Source organism: Artemia sp. Qi Xiang Cuo, chromosome 8, assembly GCF_049724085.1.
Source record: "Artemia sp. Qi Xiang Cuo chromosome 8, ASM4972408v1, whole genome shotgun sequence".
Taxonomy (NCBI): domain Eukaryota; kingdom Metazoa; phylum Arthropoda; class Branchiopoda; order Anostraca; family Artemiidae; genus Artemia; species Artemia sp. Qi Xiang Cuo.
The window spans coordinates 50,630,204-50,648,116 of record NC_142801.1 but is presented as its reverse complement, the minus strand read 5'-3'; the positions used below and the strand labels follow the sequence as shown (position 1 = coordinate 50,648,116).

The following is a 17,913-nucleotide window of genomic DNA, read 5'->3' as shown; positions in this document are numbered from 1 at the left end:
GTATCGCTCCCACATAATGAAATAATTTATAGATATATACTAGCTTGGGTTCAAAGTCCTTACCGAATTTGGGTAGCATTGAAACAGTTTTTAACAGTTTTGCTTATTATTAATATTATTTTCAGCATAAGGGAGTGCAGCTCCAATTTGAGGGAAAGCAAAAGATTTGGGGGGAGTGGTCTTCAGGCTTGTGGGCAGAGGGGGTTTCAGGGCCCAGGCACTCCTGAAGTCCTCAATTTTCCCGAACTTATGGACATTTTTTATTTATATTATTATCAAATAAAATGTGTACAAACGCAATTTTTCAATAAATATGTTTTTACTCATATAGAATAAGTACTGAAGAAAGGGGGTATTGAAAAACTAACCCCCAGAAATGAGAAGATCCGATCGGAAATCTATCATGAGTGTGCAGAATTCCAATTTTTCTAATTGCTTCCACAAGGTATAGATTTCAGGACAGACAGGCACGAAAATCCCTGCGTACCCAGCTGATATAGAATATAGACACAAAACTTGAAAATATATAACAATATCACGCTATTGTAACTTAGTGTTTTTTTTTAAGTTACGACATACATTTGTATGTGTCAGTTTAGATCCAGACGAAAAAAAATGCCAATATAGGGTTTCATTTTTTACTGCATTACAGCATTATCGACTGAACTGCACAGTATTTCCTGGAACCATTTTCAGCTACAGACACAATTTAATACTTTATTTCGTTTCAGAAAACAATAAAATGACAAAACCAAACCACTCTCTATTTGGGGAACCGGTTTTTCGGTTGTACAGCCGTTGGGTGCTTAAGAAGGCATTGAGCCAAGTGGGAGAGATGGGTGGAATTTACGCCGCAGGGAACAAGGCTCGCCTTGTCCTTCGATTCAATACCGTTTAGCTTTTGCCTCTGACAAAATAAATTTAGATTGGATCACATTGGAGGACATGTGATCATTTAAATGGAGTAAATATTACTAATATGCGGAAGGTAGTGCATGATAAATTAGTGAAAATTAAAACAAAATACCTAGGAGCAAACTAGTAGAGAAATCACAGGTCAGACGTCCTTATATCCCTGACCTCTTTCAGCATCAGGCTAGAACAGAGCAGAAGTACTACCCCGCTTCCCTTATTATTTTGGTAAACCTGGAGCTGTGGGGCACATTAGAAGGAAGCCCTAAAACATTCTGAAAACTACTTTAAAGTATGATAAAGACAACTCATTCCTAAAGGCACATTTCTTCACTTTACCCATCCACCCCCCGGACGGATTAATGTCCAGCCCACTATACATTGCCTTATATATTAGAAGAGCAAAGACGAACTCGTGTTAATATTAACCGAAACAAAAAAAGGACTTGATAAATACATACATCAAAAGAATCGAACACTTCTGGTGTTGTAAATTCAATGAATATGTAAAAAAAACATTCAGGTTACAGTTACACCTCAACAAGTTTTGTCCTAAAAATTGCCCGATTTTTGGAAAGGGTTAAAAATGCTACCAAAAAGGGGAAATTCTTGATTAAAATTACAGCATACCAGAGACCCAAATTGCAGGGGATTTGAAGCCCCTATTTACAAGAATGTGGAAATATTGTTTTACAATTTTAAAAGGATTGGTCACGGATTCGTGTTTTTTTTTCCATGGGCGACTGTATCGAACTGATAGTCTTGGGATATCGGAAGGGGCTCATTTAAATGGAACAGAAATTTTTAGTTTTTTTTTTTTTTTTAGCAGCAACATAGGTTATGCTACAACAAAGTAGCATGTGCTGTTGTTTTGGGCGACTGTTGGACTGTGTTGGACTGCACATGGTTTGATTAGGAAAATCCTAATTAAACCCCTGTATATGAAGGTGATTAAACAGTAGGATGTACGAATAGTTTGGTTCAATTCGACTTTCTAGGGCTTGAATGAGAGAAAGGTTGAGATGGCTAGGGCATATTCTACGGACGAAGCATGACAGATTGCCAATGATTTTCCTTTACGACCAACCGTCAAAGGCTAAACGGAAAGCAGGTCGTCCACGGTTGGGGTTGGAGGATGTTGTAAAGAGGGATTTTAAGGGAAATGAGAACTTTCTGGGAGGGTGTAAAGAGGGGGGCTTTGAACACATTGGGATGGAGGAGGAGCGTATGTAGCCGTGTTGGCCTCGGACAGCTTGGTGCTGCGGTGAGTTGTTAGTAGTAGTAGTGGTCAGTGATGCACCTGGGTCCACATTAAAAAAACATCTTACGGGTCAGATAACCCATCATCTGCTCGCTTTGGCTCCATTTCGTAAAATCTTCCCGACTTTAGAAAAGAAGGTCATACTAAACTAAATCATTCTACAGATATACGAAGTTCATGTTGCGCCTCTCCCTGTGGCACGGAAATTGCGCTATATCTAAGAAATACCGTATTAGGGACCTTTACCCAGAGGTTGAGAGAAGACTTGCTAAATTTAAAACTGACGTAACCAATGCTAATCACCCCTGGGCGTGTGTGATTTTAGGCCGTGATATATACAGTCGACGAGAGGGGGGGGGATACGCTCGGTATGAACGTCAAAGAGGTTAAGCAAGAAAATACCTGGGTTTGAAAATCTTCAGATTTATTTATCCTCTAATCGGATTCAAGGAGTATGATGAGGTTATCAGTCCCAGTAGAGGGGCTCATTTATTCAGGATAGGGATAATTGCCGAATTTCTTTTTAAAAACTTAGAAAATAGAAGTGAAGATTTTAGTAATTCAATTAGGCGAAAACGGTCCTGATTTTCCCGGACATAAACACTGGCTTGAATTATACTTAGTTATATTAGTCTACATTAAGCAACAATGTTTGCTTGTTCGGGAGTGGTAACCAGAATAAAAAAATATCAACTATTTTTACTATGATCGACGGCGAGGAAGACACGGGGGAAGTAAATTCCAACATAGGTCCAAAATGGTCTAAAAATGTGGCCACGAAGCACCAATTCTGCACTTTTAACGGCAATATGGCTAATATTTCCAATCGTCAAGTAATAAACAAGCAAAAAATAAATACAATTCCACTGCTACTTTTGAAGAATGCGCTTAATTCCACACGAAACGTTTTAAAACCAGAATCAAAAGAGCAGCAGATTTATCATTGTTCTATATTTTCGTGTTAAAGCATCTGATTTACTCATCTTTTGCATGTCCACAAGGAAAGCGGAATTTCAAAATAGAGATTAAAACAAGAAATTATATTGGCATTCAAATATGATAACAGACAAATATTTTTAGATCAAGACCACCGATATGTCCGTTTTGCATTTTCTCAGTTGCTTTTTTTATGGAGCTCATTGTCTCAGCCTACTTTTAACAGGGCAAAACAAAGCATGAATAAGTTAAAGGCGATGGAAGGTGAACTATCAGTTTTGTCTTAAGAATTTGTTTCGAAAAAAAGGAGGATTAAAAAGATACATTACACAAAAACCTATAGGAGATAGCGAGGAACCTTACAAATCTTGAAGTAATGGAGGGGAACATGCCCAATCCCCCCTCTGCTTGCTCACGAGCTAAATTGCAACACTCACCCTAAACGTTGTTCAATTGACAGCAATACTTTTTTGGGTACTTACGTGTTATACCGACCACAATTTGTTCTTGATCTGTAATGAAATCAGTTTTCATTGTCCACTCGGAGATAATCAGCTTAACCTGAGCGAAATAAACTACTTTGCAGGTACATCTTAGTTAAATATTTAATATATAGAGCTGGTTAGGTTTCCTATTTAATATAATGCGTTCTGGGCGGCCTGCTTTCCATACTGCTGTATTTTCCATATTTTGTTACTAAGGTATTATATTTTCATCGTATTTTGGTAGATTTCCTTGGGATTAACCTAACTTCACTTCTTTGGTGTGATCGCTATAACACGTAAGTACTTTTTTGGTACTTGTTTAGTATCCGGGTAACACGCGATAAGTGAAGTTTGGTTAATGCTAATGAAATAGAACAAAGTAGGATAAAAATATAATAGTTTAGAAACAAATTTAGGCTATGTATTTGCACATTAGGGGGGGGGGGGGGTAAACCGGTGCATATATTAAATACGTAACCTAACCTAGGTACCTTTTTTGCCCCTTTAACCCAAAAAAACTAAAGTTTGAATCTTAGTCACGGAGTGGGCAATAGCTTACTAGGCAGCGGAAACCTGTTTTTCATATATCTTCTTTGAGATTCTATATGCAGTTCTTCTCGCGTGTTGCCCGGATTCTAAACAAGTTCCCCTTTTTTCTTTTGCAATAATATAGCATCCCTTGTGAAAATTCTGACTAAAAGCATCAAATTTGCTAGTATATCGAAATCTTGAGCTAGAAATACCCTCTCACCCTACTCAGGAGTCTCGGCAGTGTACACATGTGGTACAAAAGCTAAGAACTCATGGGATTCCCTTGACCTTATCTAAAAAAAATACCAAAATTTTCGACTGTTTCTGCAAACTTAAAATTGATCTAATAAAATTAAATTCCATGTCATAAATATTCTGAGACTTTGACCCAAACAAGAAATATATGTAAAGCCTAAATGATTTTATAAAGATCAATTTATAAGAATGTCTGCTCTAAATGCAATCATTGTTGTTTTTCACCCCAAAGCGGATGCCTAATTCAAGCACAGGTGTATGTGTTCTTCGGTTGTAACGCCCAAAAGCTTATTAGGAAAGGTTGCCTAAGGGATATTTACGGTATTGGCTCTGGCATCTTCGTTTTAATGCGTTCACAAGCAAGGCAAAATGCAAGAAGAATAAGAAAAATTGCATTTACATACCATAATTTTTGCCCTTATTTTTTTCAAAAAGGGGAAGTCTTCCCAAAACCTATTCTTCTGTTTATATATTGCCGTGCTAAGAAAGAGCACTGCATGTAAAAAAAACAGGTACTTATCGGTTATATAATAAACACTCGAAAAGTGAAGTTTTGTTAATGCTAATGAAATAAAACAAAATTATGATGAAAATATAATTTCGGCTATATATTTCCACATTAGGGGGGGGGGGGGGGTAAAGCAGAGCATATATTAAATACGGGTATTGTTGTATTAGCTAGGCAACACGCGAGAAGTGAATTTTGGTTAATGCTAATGAAATAAAACAAAATATGATGAAAATACAATAGTTTAGAAAATAATTTCGGCTATATATTTGCACATTAGGGGGTGGGGGTAAAGTGAAGCACATATTAAATATGTAACCTACCCTAGGTAAATTTTTTCCCCTAAACCCCCCAAAGAACTAAAGTTTAAATTTAGTTCCCGGAGTGAGAAACCCCTTGTTTATTCAGCGTCTCATAGGAATTCAATGGCGAATCCAGGATTTTTTTAGGGGAGAGGGGGGCGCATAATAGGTAGATCCGATAAACTTGCGTTAGGAGCAAGTTTAATTAACGCAAACTTGCGTTAATTGAGTAAATTACGCTACTTCAGACTATGTTAGGGGGCGTGCGCCCCCCCCCTCGTGATCCGCCACTGAAGGAATTACTGGGTAATGTCTATTTGATCTTTGCTTTTCTCGAGTTGCTGTCTCGCGTGTTGCCTAGCTAATAGAACAGTACCTAAATACGTAACCAAAACAAACCTATTCTAACCTAACCAAAATACCAAACTAAATACTTAAATAGAATATAGCTAAAATTTATTTTCCAACCCAGCCAAAGCTAATTCTCTGGTATTAAGAAGTTGCTTGATCAGTTTCTTGTGTCATGTTCGCATCATTCGCGAACAAAACTATCGAGTGTTCATTATGTAACCGATAAGTACCAAAAACCAAAATGGTTTTGAGCTAAACAAGTTGGATTTCCTTTGCTTCGACTACAGCTGGGTGTCATACTCGGAGGTGTAGATTTCACTTTCGAATTAATTTAAAAAACGAAGTTTTTCTAATGAAAGTACAGGGCGAAGTTGAAACTTAAAACCAACAAAATTTATACTTCACGGTTATGCAACATATTTTCGAAAACGGTTTCAAACAAATTGGCTCGTTGTGTTTCCATGTATTTTTAGAACTCTCAAAAACTAGCCTGTTGAAAATAAAAGAAAAATTCATAAAACTAGTCTTTTACCGACCATGAAATTAATAACTTTTACGACACAATTTTAACCCTTTAGAAAACTCAAGAAAGCTTGCTTTTCAGGAAAGCGCTAGATTTCCAGAACTTACAAATATAGCGAGATATCACGAGCCAGTTTTTTGAAAGTTTTTCAAAAATATGTTGCATTTACCGCGAAGCAGAATTAATGTTCCTTTAAAATTTCAACTTGGTTGTTTACTTTCATCAGAAAAACTTTTTTTAAATTAATTTTGTCAATTTTTTAGGTTTTAAAAAACATTGATAATAAACCTTATAAAAAAATACCAACTTAGGCAACTAAATTAACGAAGTTAACATGATTTTTTTTGCAAAAAAAAAACAACATTAAACACAGGTTTAACTTCGCATCTTTCTTCGGCTTTGCCTTTAAAAACCGCTTGAAAGAGAATACGCATAAAAAAAACTATTCTATCCAAGATTCAAAATTATGTTACCATGGCAACAAGGCAGAGCTGTTACCACTAGGCCAAAGCATCTTGTCAATTTGTCTTCATTATACTATTTGCTTTTTCAAATCACGCGCTTACTGCATGCTAGAAATTTAAAACAACGATACCTAGACCTCAAATTTTTATCACACTGTTTGATACAGCTTTTAAATGCTGTTTTCAACCGTAAATCAAACAGTTCATGGTAACGAACTGTAAGTATGGAGCGACCCGGCTCAATGGTAACCGAAACTCTAGAAAACGGTATTTTGATACAAATAGATACATCAAAAGAATCACATTTTAATGCTGATTTCAAATCAAGGCCGTATCCAGGGGGGTGGGGGTTACCCGTTTTGAACCCCCCCCCCGAAATTTTTTGACCGACTCGAAAATTAGTAAAAATCAGTAAAATTAGTCAAAAACTGAGTCAAAAATTAGTAACCCCCCCCCCCAAAAAAAAAGTCAACAATTAGTAAACCCCCCCCCCCCTGAACAAAAATCCTGGATACGGCCCTGTTTCAAATATAAATCTCATCAAGTTTAATGCTACTTATAAAACGTTAGGAGCGTGAGTCAATTTGGCTGATTTTCGAAAAAGGGGGGAAAGACCACCTAAAGTCCACATAATAATGATGAAAATTACATTGTAATATTCCACGGAACGAAAGCACCGGTTGTCGATTTTTCAAGCGCCCATCTATAAAAATGTGGAATTTTACATTTTTTTTTGCCAGGAGAAAGATCATGGGTGCTTGTTTATTTGTTTGTTTGTTTTTTTCCCAGGGGTGATCGTATCGAACCAGTTGTCCTAGAATATCGTGGAAGGACTCATTGGAATGGAAATTAAAAGTTCTAGTGCCCTTTTTAAGTGACCAAAAAAATGAAGGGCAACTAGGCCCCCTCCCACGCTCATTTTTTTTTCCCAAAGTCACCTGATCAAAATTTTGAGATAGCCATTTTGTTCAGCATGTTCGAAAATATTATAAGTATGTCTTTTAGGATGACTTAATACCCCGAACTTCCCGGGGAGAGGGCTGAAAGTTATGAACTTTACCCAATGTTAACATCACAGTTTATAGAACTTTATAGAACTATATTCTGTCTTCTGTGGTTAACATATAGTATTGGTTATTGGGAAGTATACAGACGTTTTCAGGGGATATTTTTCCTGGTAGTGGGGGGGGGGGGGTAAGGGGTTATGTGGGAGGATCTTTCCATGAAGGAAGTTTTAATGGGGGAAGGGACATTGCTATGAAGGGGACGCCGGACTTTATTTAAAAAAAGATCATAAATTTAATATAAAAAAACAAGTATTTCAACTGCAACAGCAGCAACATCAAAACTTTAAACGAACAGAAAATATTACATATATAATTGGGTTCACCCCGTAGTCAATGCCTCGCTCTTTAAGCCAAAGATTTTTTAGTACTTTCATAAGAGCTATTTATTCTAATTAACGGCCTTTGTGATTAAGCGGTTATTTCTAAAGAATTGGAACATAATTTGAACTTTCGCTTAAAGAGCAAGGTATTGACTAGGGGGCGAACCCCCTAATAAATGTATTAAAAATATATGAATATAGAAGTTTTTTACGTAAGTTACGTATATTTATTACTAATAAAAACGTTCGTAAATAAAATTAAACAAGTTTCGAGAAACCCATTTAACTAAATATAAGTAAATTAATATGAAAATTTTATTTTAATTATTCATGTACGGTGAGCTACGATCAAAACCTGCATTTATTCAAAAACGTTCAAAAATTAAATAAAAAAAAAACGTTTTTTAAACTGAAAGTAAGGAGCGACATTAAAACTTAAAACGAACAGAAATTATTCTGTATATGAAAGAGACTGTCCCCTCCTCAACGCCTCGCTCTTTACGCTAAAGTTTGACTGTCTCACAACTTTATTTTTAAAAACAATAAAAAACTTTAGCTTAAAGAGCGCGGCGTTGAGGTGGGGACAGTCTCTTTCATATACAGAATAATTTCTGTTCGTTTTAAGTTTTAATGTCGCTCCTTACTTTCAGTTTTAAAAACTTGTTTTTTTTATTTAATCTACAAAAGGCACGGAGAACTGATCAATTGATTTGAATGTACCTTCCTTTAAACATCTCTCTAAAATGTTGCCTGCGTGCTAGTTCCGTTGGCGGGAATGGAAGGAGGCAGGTACCCATCCCCCTAGTTTTTGCCATCTGGATTTTTAAAAAAAAAAACTTTTTGGGTCTTTGCATTAGACCCTTTTTTGTTGTTTTTTTTTTAAATAGAAAAACAAGCCAAATTGCACTTTTTAGTGCCGTTTGACACTTTATGAAGGCCTTATCAAGTCGACTTATAAGAAGAAGGGGGGGGGGGGTGTAAACCACAGGAATGGAGTTTTGAACCATGGAGATTATGACAGTACCCTTTTCATTCTTCCCAGCCTTTTTATTCCGGAAATGGAAATCGAAGTGCACTTTTGGGATACCCCATAGCACTTTATGATGGTGTTATCAAGTCGACTTTATTAAAATTGATTGGAAATAAAATTAGCTTTTAAATGAGCCCTTAAACAACTCTATAACGTTGCAGTAATCTTCTAGTTCTGTCAATCAAAAGATGATTAATGAATAAAACTAAGGAGGATGGGAGGGGCAATGTTGAAGAGGGGGATTGTAAACCTCAGGATTAGGGCTTTCAATCATGGAGATTGTGATATTGCCCTTTTCATTCTTCCCAGCGTTTCCATTCCGTAAATGGCACCAAACGTGAACTCTTTGGGTGCCATTTGGCACTTTATAACGGCGTATCAAGTCGAACTTATAAAAAGCGATTAGACATAAAAATTAGCTTTTAAAGAAAACCTTAAAACGGTTCTCTTTGATATTCCAGCGCCTCGCTAGCAGCGAAGAAAAACAGAATGCGTCTGTGTTACCCATGGGAAAAGCGATTTCCCTTGCTGTTCATGGTGGGGGGGGGCTGTAATTGTCCTAAATAGAGTATTTGATAATAGTGATTTCAATAGTGTTCTTTTCGTTTCGATCCGACGCCATTTTCCAGAGGTTTCAGGCTCTTTTTATAATTCCTGTAAATTTGTTTTTTAAATTACCCTTTTCAGTTAAGAAATATCAAAATAATAAATACCAATCCTGAATCAGCTATAGCCTAATTGGCAAATTTTCCTCACAAAACAGGGTTTTTTTATAAGCATGTTTTAACTTTTGGGGACTACAGGCCGTGGTTCGCTCTTTACTAGGTTGTAGTCATTGCTGCAACCATGATTACACCAGCTAACCAGACTTACTTTTTTATGTTTGGCGGTGCCAAGTACATCAGAAGTGCCTGATTTCGTTCTTTATCGCTTTTTGATTGTTCTTATACATATATTGGACCTGGACAAAGCAAACACAAAGCTTTGACAGGATAACTCCCAACAGGGAACGGTTTCAGGTTTGTGTGCAAATCTGGCAAAAAATATTGACAAAATAACTACTTTAAAAATGAAAATGGGGCTTCCAAGTATTTCAGCTATATTTTTCATTATCACATGTTTTTTGTTTTTTTTAGTTTTTTTAGATTTGAAGTTTAACAGCGTGATGGTTCCAACAATGTTCCATATACGGTTTTTAAATACCATTTGGTTTAGCTATTCTTCTTAACAGGATGTCAAAAAGTGATAACAGATGCAAATATACTTGCATACAGAGGGAGTGTGCTTTTATGTTTTGTGAAAGACGTTGCTATCCCAACAATTAAGGGGGAAGCAGAAGGTTTTAAAGGGAAGAGATCCACTACATAAAAAAAAGTATGTTTTAATCCCAGCTATTCCAATACTAGAGCATTTTCCAATCTCTAAAAAAAAACACTAAGAAATGCGTCTCAGACTAACCTTTGAGAGGGATAGGTTTACCTTATATGTCCAGGAAGAAGGTTATACAAGATAGAAAAGCAGTTTTTATTTGCAACGGTTAGTGAGAACATTGAAGGACTTTCCTTGGTATTTTTTTTTTTTTTTCTCTTTTTTCTGTAGTTTCAACACACTGTTAACATTATATAAAAAAGAACAGGAATAGATAGAGATAGATTTAAGCTAAACAGATAAACAAAATAACAATGCATTGCAGCTTGTCGAGGAAACATTTCTTGTTTTCAAAGCCATTCAGCAAATAAATAGGTTGTTTTTAATTTCTTAAAAACATTGATATTGTTTTAGTTTTTTATTTACAATTAGCATCACAACTTGAATATACTTGTAAGGGTAATCCTGCATAAATAAAATAATGTTAGGATTTAAAATACTGCACCAGAAGGCTAATTTAAGTGACGTAGAAAGCGGTACACTGTAGTTATGCCTATTGAGAAACTAAAATCTAAATGAAATACCAAAATAAATATAGCAAAAAACAAAATTTGAAATAGCTTGCATGTATTTCAAAACCCTTGCACAATATCTGTGATCTTGATCATCCAAGATTATAAAATAAAATGGAGGCTTACCCAAGGATGTGGTCAGTTAAAACTTACCCAGCTCTGAATTTAGTCATTACAATTATCCTACCATGTTTTGACCAAAGATAAAATGACTAAAAATTTTTATAAATTATAGTCTGCTAATTACAAAGAAATGTTACTTACAGTTAAAGAAAAGCCCTGGTAGGCATGAACAAAACAAAATAAAATGACAAAAAAGTTAAAGTTATAATCAAAATAATTTTAAGTTATTTTATCATCATATGTGACTCTTGGATCTCTGGGCTACTTTATGGGATGGCAAATTGAATAGAAGTACTCTTTAGGAAAGGGTATAATTACCCACATGAGACTAAACTATCAAGAATTTGTTAGCTTTAATTAGTTGAAAACGAAAAAATTATATGCAAAAATGAAAACCGTGAAAGGTATAAACAATGTTTAAAAAAAATCATACTAATCTTCCAACCCAATAGCTAAGTAAGTATTAAATAAGACAATGACCTAGCCAGAGATCTGACCAGTTTGAAAATGTCAGATTTTGACTTTGGTCATTACAAATATCCAGCCACTTTTTCAACAAAGAATTGCCTTAAATTCCAGCTTGAAGCAATCAAGGATTTTTCCTTGTGAAGCTCCAGAGTTGATGACTGAAGTAGTTTTCATTGTTGTTTAGTGCCCAACTGCAGTTGGATGATCAGTAGCTTCCCAGTCGATTTCACTCCCTCAAGGAACACTCAGCACTCAGCCCTCATTTGAAAATGTCAACAGATTCAGTAGTAACTGTGACTTCAGAAAGTTCATTCCAATTAATGACAATTCTTGAGGAAAAGAATTGATTGCGGACTCAGGTTAGGGTAGACTGTTTAACTAGTTTCAGCTGATGACTTCTAGTTTTTGAATTAGGACCAACAATAGGAAATAATGCTGGGAGCGGGTTGGCCTGCATTAACTTGTAGGTTAGAGTGGCATGACCTCTATTTCTCCTACATACAAGTGTTGGGAGTTTCTGCTTAGCTAGTATTACAGGGTAAGGAAGTTCCTACATGCTGGATATCATTTTGATGGCATTTCTTCTGACTAGGATCTCTAGACTATTTTATGGGTTTGCAAATTAAGAAAAAGTGGCCTAATCTTTAGGATAAGGTATAATTGAACCACATGAGCTTAGGCTATTAAGGAACTTTTTGATTGATTAAAAACAAATACATATTGTATGAATTAAGGCCTGATGGTATAACCAATGTAACAAAATCTTACTAGCTTTTTACCTTGTAGCAACATGTAAAATTCTAGATGAGGGGCTTTTCACTTTCTTAAAAAGAGTCAAGTAACATGAATGAAACTTTCAAGGCCAAATCCTAAGCCTTGATTATGGCCTACAAAGATCTTTTGAGGGAACTACCTCAACCTGTTAAAATCGTTGAATCACTGGAATTGTACATTCAAAGCCAATTACCTTAAATTGCAGCTTGGAACAATCAAAGGATTTCTCCTTGTCAGGGGCGGATCCTGGATTTATTTTTTTTTGGGGGGGGGGGGCAAAATAGGTTGATACGATTTTGGGGGGGGCAAAATAGGTTAATCCAATAAACTTGCGTTAGGAGCAAGTTTAGTTAACGCAAACTTGAGTTAATTAAGTAAATTACACAACTTTGGACTATGCTAGGGGGGGGCACCCTCCCTGGATCCACCACTGCTCCTTGTAGAGCTCCAGAGTTGACAATTTGAGTAGTATTCACAACTCTTTAGTGACCAGCTGCACTGTGCTGATCTATAGCTTCCCAGTTGGGTTTACACTCTCTGGAGGGGAGGACCACTGAGCATCCAGTCTTTGTTTGAAGATGTCCACAGATTCAGCAGGAACAGTTTTTTCAGGGAGTTTATTTCAAGTGTTGATGATTCTTGAGTAAAAGAATTGAGTGTGGACTCTGGATAGGGTAGGCTCCTTAACAAGTTTCAACTGATGACCTCTAGTTCTTGAGTTAGGACCAACAGTGGGAAATAATGCTGGGAGTATATTAGCATTCATTAACTTTTAGGTTAAAATGGCACCATCTCTTTTTCTTCAGGGTAGGAAAGTTCCTGCATGCCAGATACCACTTTGGTGGCATATCGCTGCACATCTTCCAACACTTTTATGTCTTTTTTTTATATAAGGGGAGGCTAGAGACATTCCAACTTCAATCTTAGGATGCACAAGTCCCTTATACAGAAGACTGATGACTTTAGGGAATGAATTGGAGAGAGTATACTTAATCAGCCACATGGTTGAATTAGCACCTACAGCAGACTTCTTAGCATGAGTGCTGAATTTAATTCATTATCAATAGTGATTCCAAGATTTTACTCTGTATTTATAGAGTAGAGTGGGTGTCCTGAGAGACAATAAGATCAACAAGGATTCATTTTGCCAAGGTGAATGACATGGCACTTGACAACATTAAATTTAAGAAGCCTCAGCCCATGATCAAGCCAAGGATCAAAGAAAAATAGACTCAAACAAACATTAGGGCAAAAGGCTTTATTTTTCCCTTAAGAACTTCATAATTCTGAATCAAGCCTATTTATGCAAACTTCTAAGCCATAGAAATTTTAAAAGAGTAGAGAATACAGAGAAAATTGTAGTTCAAGAGCTTCTTGCTATCTTGGAATTTAGAAATGTTAGATGAATGAAACTTTCAAGAGTGAATCCTGGTCCTATGTATACCAGGGGAAGGTGTTATCAAGCTACTCTCTATACCCTTTCCTTATTTCTAGGGTTTAGAATTGCATAGAACCTATCTAAATTTTGAAGAAAACAAAACTTTTACCTTCATAATGGGTTTCCAGTGTCTTTTTCATTGACTCTAGTTTTTGAAAGTGAAATTCCTGTTGTATATTCAGTATTTTAAGCCTGACAAGGCTTTTTTCTTAAAAAAAAAAACACAAAAAAATGGATTTTGAATCTTCTAAACCTTCTAAATCAGGATTGAGCAAATCTATGAGGCTCAAAACACTTTCCTTGTGCATCATTTAGACAGCACATCTATTTCTTGAGGTTTCACTCTTATAGCACAATTATTATTAAAGGTCAGTACCCTTTAAATGGAGGAAGGGGTAGTTAGGCACTTCAAAATACCTTCCCAGGAAATCATTAAGGCTCTGTAATCATTTCTGACTTTCATTCACCTTCCTGAAATACATTCTGAGATAGACAAAAGCCCCTTATTTTTTAGAAGTTTACCAAGTATACTTTTCTAGAGCATAATGTTGGTTCTGACTTCATTGCTGAAAATATCCAAGATCACATAAAGCCCATCATTTGGAAGTTTGCAAAACACTTTCACAAAGTTTGGCTGAAGTGCACTAATCCAATAGACATTATGTTAAAAAATAGCCTAAAAGAGGCAGAAAAACTTAAAAATATGTTTCCATTTTGGCACTCGTTTTTCAAGGTGGGTTGCTTGTTATCAAAAGCTTGATTTCCTAAATAGGCTATGTAAAGGGCCAAAATAATGTATGAGAAAGTGGGTTGAACCATTTGACAGAACTGTGCAGTAAAATTCTACTTTAGCTACTTTTGGCTATCTTGAAAAGGGACTAGGTTAAGAAAATGAAACTCTCAGGGAAGGGTCTACAGGCTAAAGTATGTCCTGGGAAGGTATTTTGAAGTACCTACCTCCACTCCTTCTCCCTTTAGAGGGTCCTGACCTTTGATGACCCTTAAAAACCCGCATGTTATAAAAGTGAAACCTTGGAAAATAGATCTTCTGCTTAAATGAAGTACAACAGAATTATTTTCAGCTTCACAACATTGCTCAATCCCAATTTTAAAAGGTTTTAAAGATATGCAACTACTTTTCCTTAATTAAAAAAAAACAAAAAAACATTGATATGGCTTAAAATTCTACTCAAATAACAGGAATTGCATTTTCAGAACTACTGCATTTTACTATGCAATATATTCCAACTGTTGCTTGACTCGAAAAAGGTACCCAAAGACTGGAAGCTGACCCATGTCACCCCAATATTCAAGAAAGGTGACCGCACCAAAGCCAAAAACTACAGACCCATCAGTCTGACCTCAGTGGTGGCAAAAACCCTTGAGCGGATTGTGAATGCTGATATTTTGACACATCTCCGTAATAATAATATACTTTCCCCCAACCAGCACGGATTTCTGCCAGGAAAATCGGTTGAGACCAATCTCCTTGAGACATACAGCACCATAACATATCACCTGGAGAAAGGAACCCCTGTGGACCTGACTTTGCTGGACCTAGCCAAGGCTTTCGACAAGGTACCACACAACCGTCTCAGATTGAAGCTTTCAGCAGCAGGTACCCACTCGGACGTGGTCGATTGGGTCATGGACTTTCTGACTGGTCGGAGTCAGCAGGTTTGACTCTTCTCAAATAATGGCGATAAGGTCTTCTCCGAACCATGTGATGTTGTAAGTGGAGTCCCCCAAGGTACTGTCTTGGGCCCTACCCTTTTCCTTATATACATCAACAATATGATGAACGGAACAGAAAATAACATCACTCTCTATGCTGATGACTCCAAGCTGTTTGGGCCTGCAAACCAACAAAGTCTGCAGCGTGACCTTCATAAAATCCAAATGTGGGCACAAGACTGGCTACTTGAATTCAACACATCAAAGTGCAGTGTCCTTCACTTTGGAACCAACAACCTCCATCACCAGTATAGCATGTCTGATCCCAGTTCACTGGCTAGCTTAGTACTAAAGACAAGTCCTGAAGAAAGAGATCTAGGAGTGCTGATAGATGAACAACTGAAGTTCCACAGCCACTGGCAACAAGCAGTTTCAAAAGCAAATTCAAGTATTGGTCTCCTCAAACGCACTATAACCAGCCGCTCCCGTAAAGTCTTTCTAAGGCTCTATAAGGCTATAGTTAGACCCGTTTTGGATTTTGGTACGTGTCTCACCTCCCCTTCTTATAAGAATGATACCAGTCTAATCGAAGGAGTTCAGAGACGTTCCACAAAGTGCATAGCTGGCCTACGAGATCTCCCATACAACAAGAGACTGGAACGCATGCAGCTGCCAACACTCGTCTTCAGACACCGCCATGATGATATAATGCTGACCTACAAGTATAATACACAACCAAATAACCCCCTCTTTACCAAACATTCAAGTCAGCACCAGACAAGAGGACACTCACATAAGCTGTCAAAACGTTTTGTTAAAACACGAATGCGGCAACACTTCTTCTCCGAGCATGTTGTCAATGATTTGAATAGCCTTCAAGCTGAAACAGCAACTGCACCTACTGCTGTGTCCTTCAAGTCCAGACTTGACAAGGAATGGAATAACAAGTCATGGAAATATGAGTGGGACTGTCTGTCCCACTCAACTACTGACTGATGCCAACTTTATCATAATGAGTGTCTTGCTAGGAGGCTGATGCCGCTTATCATACCCAACCATCTCGCATACTCGATCCAAAGTTGCTGTTGTGCGGCGGTGTCAGCTCTATACCACTGAGAATGGTCTTTACAGGCTATACCAACCTCGTGGCCACTGCTACCGAGTGGGCTTAAATTGCATCTCTCCAGTAGACCTCTCCTATGGCGTGTCACTGGGCCCTAACACAGTGACGAATTTTTGCCATCATTTGAGCCGGAGCACAACAGATCCAGTATGGACCTTAATTTGCTCCGAAGTGTGAATTAAGGTAATTAAGGTAAAGCCAGAGAAAAAGAAACTGATAACTGAAAAGTAAGGTAAAATGTTGTTTTGTCAAAATTTCAATAGGTAATACACCTGTCATGTAGACAAATTTCAGGACCCTCTAGAGGGAGGAGTGGAGGTAAGTACTTCAAAATACCTCCCCGGACATTCTTTAACCTGCAGAACCATCCCTGAAAGTTTCATTTTTCTAACCCAACCCCTTTCCAAGATAGCCTAGCCAAAAGTAGCAAAAGTAGAATTTTACCCTTACTTATTTTAGGGGTTTGACCAATAAAAGTTTGACCAGTTCCCCTTCCCACCCCCTGAATTGGCGCCCCTGAAAGGATTCTTTAATAGCCTAATTGTCGTTTTTGATTAATAGCCTAGAAACACTTAACAATTCAGTACAATTAACAAACAAACACTATATAATTAATTAAGTAGCCTAATCACCCTTTAACGCATCTTAATGGAGTGCAAGCTTGCAATTTAAAGCTCAAAAAGATGTGGAACCAGAAAATGGTCCAAACTCATGTTCTAAAAATGGTTGGATAAATAAAAATCGATGAGATAGCATATACACAATCAACCTGAAAGTTGTGCCTACTAATTAGGCCCTACTGATAAAAATGATATAGGCTACCTTCTAAAATAATCTTTCAGCCTATCTTCTTTGACATTGGATGGTAGATTTGCAACCCATAAGTATCTTGTCTCACGGACCATAGTTACTGGTATTCCTAAAATGTATCCAAATTGACAAATATCCTCTATCCAGGCCCCATTTGGAATCGGGGATACCACAAAGATCACTAAAATAATCCACACAACCTTGTAAACTATCAATCAGAGTACATCCAACTTGCCTGCAAAATTTTTGAAAATGAGCTAAATTGCACTAAGGAATAGGCGGAGACTTTGCACACGCCATATTTGAATTTTGATTGGCTGACTCGTACGCGCCATTGTTGGCAAGGGATTGTTCACTCTCTGAGGGCCATCATAAATGTAAGCCAAGAGAATACTGTATATCAAATTCATGATGCTAATCTGCTGAAACAAACGAATAGTTAAAAACGCTGATAAGAAGACACTAAGTGCCTCCATAGGCAATTTCAAACAGTTCGTCGTAACGAACTGTAAGTAAGGAGCGACCCGGCTCAAAAGTAACCGAAACTTTAAAAACCGGATTTTGATACCAATAGATACATCAAAAGAATCAGATTTAATGCTGATTTCAAATATATAA

General features: G+C 37.0%; 1 protein-coding gene across 2 annotated transcripts in view; it reads right to left on the bottom strand.

Moving 5' to 3' along the window:
• LOC148949527 (uncharacterized) overlaps nucleotides 1-17,549 on the bottom strand; it is a 117,009-nt gene extending 99,460 nt beyond the window's left edge. The window contains exon 1 of one of the 2 annotated variants that reach the window (XM_089093543.1): nucleotides 17,308-17,549. In XM_089093543.1, coding sequence (XP_088949669.1) covers nucleotides 17,308-17,390 — 83 coding nt within the window. In that variant the 5' untranslated portion in view covers nucleotides 17,391-17,549. The remainder of the gene's footprint in view (nucleotides 1-17,307) is intronic. The other variant, XM_089093544.1, reaches the window with a different exon arrangement.
• Nucleotides 17,550-17,913: the final 364 nt, after the last annotated feature.